The following is a 6,212-nucleotide window of genomic DNA, read 5'->3' on the forward strand; positions in this document are numbered from 1 at the left end:
TATCTACACTAGATTGTCAGAATAGTCCGAAAATATAATTGGTGATTATTAAAATTGATTCAGACCAAATAGAGTCACTACTGACAACATATTCATACTTAGAACAATACAAAAGAAAACATATGAATACAACATAAAACTATATAATATGTATATAGACTTTAAACAAGCTTTTGATAGTGTGAAAAGACACAAAATGCTGGAAGACCTCCGAAATCTAGGTATACCAAATAAATATATAAAAATAAAAATGACATTGCAGATTTCAAAAGCCTCAGTTAGAGTAGATAAATAACTGTCTCCCCTGTTTGACATCAACATGGGGGTGAGACAGGGAGACGCACTTTTAACCATGCTGTTCAACCTAGTTCTTGAAGCAATCATCAGACAAACCAATGTAACCGGCCATATATAAACACCAAAACAGATTACTGCATATGCAGACGATGTCGCGATTATTAGTAGCAGCAAGATACGACTAATGGAAACGGTCAAGGAAATTGATCCTGAAGCACAAAAAAGAGGGCTTAAAATAAATGAAATAAAAACTAAGTACATGACAATCAAAACAACACCTGAGCATAAAAATAATAAAGCAATAGACAACTATACTATTGAACGTGTGAATCCCTTCACATATCTGGGCACAGAAATCAATCAGAAGAATTCAGTAAGTAGCGAAATTAATGCACGTATTTCCAGTGGAAATTGTACATACTATGGTAAAAAGAGATTGATGACATTGAAATTATTAGACAAAAGACTATCTACAGAATTTTGTTTAGACCCGTAGTAACCTTTGGTTGTGAAACCTGGGTAATGACGAAAAAAGAGCAGACACAACTCAGACATTAGAGAGAAAGGTACTGAGAAAAGTATATGGCCTGGTGCAAGAGAAAGACGGCACATGGAGAATCAGGAGAAACGACGAGGTTAATGAACTGAATAAAGGGTATGACATTGACAGACGAAGGATATACATGGAAAACATATAATTATGATGTTCTTTCTCAAATTCCTGTTGGCTCAGAAATTATAGCTGCTGATGGTACACTTTGGAAGATCGAAGCATTGTATAATGCATCTGCTGGTAGAAGAGCACATCAAAACATGTTCAAAGATATTTCCGGGCCTACACCATATGCCAATCTTCGTGTAGATGAAACGTGTAACAGTGCTTGGCGACTTCATATTGCCGATAAAATTTTAAAATATATCACCGACTGTACTATTAAAAAAACACGCCGAGTTCATTCAAATACTTGGTCTCTAACAATAGAAGAGTTAGAAGCATTTATAGCTATAATATATGTACGAGAATCCATGGGTGCTAAAGGTATAGATTTGGATTCGCTGTGGTCCGAGAAGTGGGGCAATGCTTTTGTAAAAGCGGCAATGTCACGTGACAAATTTCGAGAAATAATGAAATATTTTTATTTAGTCGATGTCAGGTCTACACGATCGCAAAGACTGAAAGATGACAAGTTTGCATTAGTGTCGGAAATTTGGTTACGTTAGGTTAGATAAGATTAGGACTTAGTTGGAATAAATGCCTAGATATTATATAAATCATTGAATAAATCGCAAATAATCCGCAGAAATTATATTCTAAAGCTAGGAAAAGAACTCCCAGAAAAATACGCAGGCACTAGAGCTACTGTCAAACGAACTGCCATCCCAGATGAAATCGATGAACCTCAAAAAAAGCAAACACGTTGTGGACTCAAATCAGAGTGCCCTGGAAACAAATCATTTATAAAATGCCAGAAGTATAAAAAAACAGTCTGTAAACAATGCATTTCCACACAATACTTTGTATGTTCATTATGTAGGTAAGAGCACTATCTAGTAATGTTTTATATTAGATTTTAACTTTTTTTGTACTATTATTAGATATCAAATAAATATATGATATTTTGTTTCAAGTTTCCTTTACATTTCTGACTTAGATCATACGGGTCAAAAATGACCCGTTCGCGCTTATAGGACTGGCAGAAATGTCAGCGCTTCCAGTGTTAATATATTTAACCTGGTAATAATTTTATCGAAAACCCCGTAAAATAGTAAGAACATTGTTTATTGTTAGTTTCTTGTTCACCAATTTGATCTGTTCAGTTTAGCTCAAAAATTTTATTTTATCCTGTAAAATAAATAAATCTACTCGGGAAAAATACATCAAAAACGGGCAGTAGGCTATAATTTGCTTGATGATAGCGACAACACCAAAATGAGACCTTTCTGACACTGATTGCTCTTATTTGCCATCATTCCACATATAATGGTCCTAATATTCGGAGATTTGGTTTTGGTAATGCCTGAACGTTTTTCCGATTTTGAAATACGTGCTTTGATAATGTTCATCGTTACAAGAATTGGCGGATGTTATTACACAAAAAATGTCAGTCATTTCATTTGCGGTGTGTTCCTCTGCGCTTTGGTATAGATTCGAACTACATTAGTAATAAAAATATAACAGAAGTGGAATATTTACAAAAATATATGTATTTCATAAAAGAAAAGTTTAAAATAAATTTATATAAATTGACAATAAAAGTAGTGGTCTTTCTGATCATTCACTTATTACTGCTCACATTTAATTTAGTTTAACACAGCTTTTTAAAAATAATTTCGAAACATATGTCACTACTAATTTGTTTAATGTTAATTCAGTTTTATCCTATCACTTACCCATCGTTAATGTGGGACTCTTTTCTTTATACTGCTATTACAACTATTCTGTAATTTCTGATCACACAACCAAACGCCAGCTATACAGAAATCGACTAAAACCTTGAATTAACCCCTCAGCTATCCGCTTAATTTGACTTAAGCAAAAGCTGTGGCGAACATATAAACTCACTGGTTCCCTTGATGATTTCCTTGCTTACCGTAATATTTCTAACTAAGTCAAACAAGCGTTGCTAAAGTTTAGTTGAACAGAATTTAAAGAATTTATCATTGCAAGTGGAGGGTAGTAGTAAAAAAGTTTATCAGTACATTCGCACATCTTTATCTTCTAAAGTCTATATATATATATATATATATATATATATATATATATATATATATATATATATATATATATATATGTATATATATATATTATATATATATGTATATATATTATATATATATATATATATATATATATATATGTATATAAAATAAAGTTTTATTTTGGGGTTGCAGTCATTAATAGGGCAGGAAAGTGAAACTCTTTGTTCTTTATCTAGCTTTCGCAAAATTTATTTGCTTCTTCAGGATATGCTAAAATATGGTATCAGTAAATAAAATGAAATTAAAATTAAATAGCATTGTATAAAACTAGTATAAAAACTTACAACATGAGGTTAATCCATTAAATTTTCAAATTTACAAAACATTAAAACTTAACTTATTAAAATTATCTAGTTATGTAAGTACAATATTTTAATTTTATTTAATTTTGTCCAAATTCATTATGACATTAATTATGTTGATGTTTGATTTATGTCAGAAAGACACTCGTTTCTGTTTATTATATTTTTTGTTGTTGATAACTAGCTCTTGATTGTTATTATGATTACGTACAAAGTAGCGCCAAATATGAATATTTAAATTTTTTGAAATTATAGTATTTATAGTCAAAAAATCTAATATTAGAAAATTATAGTATTAATTTTTGTAAGACAGAATGTAATTATAGATATTGCTTAGTTTATCAATATCAGTTTTTTATTAACGCATTGATATTTATTGATGCATACCATTTCTAAGAAGTATTATTATGCATTAAGTTTTAATGTTTTGTAAATTTGAAAATTTAATGGATTAACCTCATGTTGTAAGTTTTTATAATAGTTTTATACAATGCTATTTAATTTTAATTTCATTGTATTTACTGATACCATATTTTAGCATATCCTGAAGAAGCAAATAAATTTTGCGAAAGCTAGATAAAGAACAAAGAGTTTCACTTTCCTGTCCTATTAATGACTTCAACCCCAAAATAAAACTTTATTTTACATAACGTGTCAGTTAATAATACTTAACTACTTTATATGTATATATATAATATAAAATTAGTTTTCCTTGGGTTTAGGTTCAATAAATTATATTATATGTGGAACTAGATTTTATTTTCCATAGAAATCAACGTTTCGGTAGGAAACCCTTGCCTTTGTCAAGTTTCTAAAATGTACAAGATTAAGAACAAACACGAATCAATAGAAATAAAAAGAAATTTCAACGCAATAAATGACAAAAAAATTACACAAAACCTAAATAAAATATATTTCAATCTGATTTAAATAATAATAAATATAACATCATAAAAAGCTCTTAAAGTCATAACATATCTCCACTTTACCTTTTTCGAAAACATCAATGATACGCCTATATAAAAATAATTGTCCTAATGACAGTAAACCATGAGATATCAGATATCAACTTTTTCTAATTGAAATTTTAGGTCTTCGTTTCAAAAAGAGTTCTAACCATTTTTTACCAGCTTTAACTAAACGTAGAAGATAAGTAACTGTTGTACCTGATGAATATGAATTTAAAAATTTACCTTCTTCAACATTAAATTTATTTGGGATTCCTAATCGCTTAACTAAATTAGAGGCCATAATTCTTACTTCAGTTCTGGTTGGTGCAAAGCCTGCTTTTTGTAATTTTTTTATATGGCTAACGATTTTAGCTTTAACAGCAGTTCCTAAAGAACAGTCTGGACACAATTGGTTCATCTTATCTATATTGTTTGTTTTCATTCGACGTTTAAAATTCGTTTTGGGCATTCCAAATGCTTTGGCGGCTTCATTAATACCCAAATCACCATTCTCTACAGCATCTACGGCACCACATAGCTCCCTAGAGGTGAAGTTACCTCTCTTAGGTATATTTTGTTTGCGAACATATTTGTTGGGCCTAATCCTAAAACAAAACATGCTGGTATAACTTTTCTCCTCGTAAGTGGTCAATCTATCCTCAAATAAGAGAACAGACTGACTAGCCCGTATTGTTTAAGATAAACAGACTACATCAGTAGTTTTTATTCTATAATATACATTTTACATATAGTTCAATAATAACCTAACAAATAATCGGCCAAACTTCCTTGTTTTTACAAAAATTGAAATTTAAAAAACTCAAATAAAATTATCACGCGTGGCAGTTTCAATTATCGTAAATGACAGTACTACAAGCATGCAGCAATGCGTTACAACTGGCGTCTCTTAAGCAACTAACGTTAAACGATACAACAGAGTAGGATAGACTTTCCCTGTTGCCCAGCTTAGGCAGGTATACCTAGCGGACCAACTATCCTCCTAGTCCATCTCTCCTCCCTTTACCTTTTTGAAATATGTCTGAAAAAGTTGAATTTAAACTTACACATTATAAACGTAATACAACGTTTGTAACTGCTTCCTTTTGATTACAAAAGTAAGTTTTTCCACACGTCATAACCTTAGCTACAAAATCCATCAAATAAAGCCTTTGTAAGGCCTTTCCCGTGACGTGTGATAGTTTGTACTTAAAAAGTTTAAATTCTACGTTTCTTGGGCATGTTTCCAATGCCTCGTAATTTTTGCCAAAACCGAAGTTTTAAAAATTAGGCTTTAAAAATAACTGTCGAGTTAATACAAATTTTATTTAAATTTAAATTAATTTTATGCGCGTAAATGACATTTAAAGTCGATGGTTGTTTCTAGCGTTATTTATAAGAAAACGATTTATTTAAAAATGCTAGTAAAAGTGATTACTTTTAGCAGCAAAATGCAAAAAAATTTTTCCAAAAATTTTTTTACATCTTTTTGGGGTACCAAAATTGACATTCTCAGAAAAATTCAGCTTATTCGTATTATTTTAAGAGGTAAAATCCCTGACAACAGAACTATCTAGACAATTTAAATTTAGCTTCAATAAAAAATCAAAACAGAATATTAGAAATATATAGGTAAATATGAATTGTTCATTCAAGAACAGTGGTGGGTCCGAGAGACCGGAGTTGCCCAGTTAGGTAAGTAAAATGTGTTGTCCGGATACAGGTCAATAACACTTTATGGCAAACTGGACATATAAACACCAAAACGAAATAAAATAGTAATACAGTTACGATAAAACTAATAATAATGACGTATGGATCAAAAATATACATGGAGGATGTTGGAGCTGTGATCAGCGTGCTACCTCTCTCTGATAGAGACATTCTGATGAAGCTGCAAAGCAGA

At 30.7% G+C, this 6,212-nt stretch overlaps 1 protein-coding gene across 1 annotated transcript; it reads left to right on the forward strand.

The window, feature by feature from the left end:
- Nucleotides 1–954: 954 nt before the first annotated feature.
- On the forward strand, nucleotides 955–1,518 carry LOC140442466 (uncharacterized). Its single transcript, XM_072533536.1, has one exon. It carries the CDS (start codon nucleotides 955–957, stop codon nucleotides 1,516–1,518), a length of 564 nt encoding a protein of 187 aa, XP_072389637.1.
- The last annotated feature ends 4,694 nt before the right edge of the window (nucleotides 1,519–6,212 follow it).

The sequence above is a fragment of the Diabrotica undecimpunctata genome, chromosome 5, assembly GCF_040954645.1.
Source record: "Diabrotica undecimpunctata isolate CICGRU chromosome 5, icDiaUnde3, whole genome shotgun sequence".
NCBI lineage: Eukaryota > Metazoa > Arthropoda > Insecta > Coleoptera > Chrysomelidae > Diabrotica > Diabrotica undecimpunctata.

Bases quoted from the DNA above. Each gene is read 5' to 3' on its own strand.
- LOC140442466 (XM_072533536.1), top strand. From the start codon at position 955: ATGACATTGACAGACGAAGGATATACATGGAAAACATATAATTATGAT.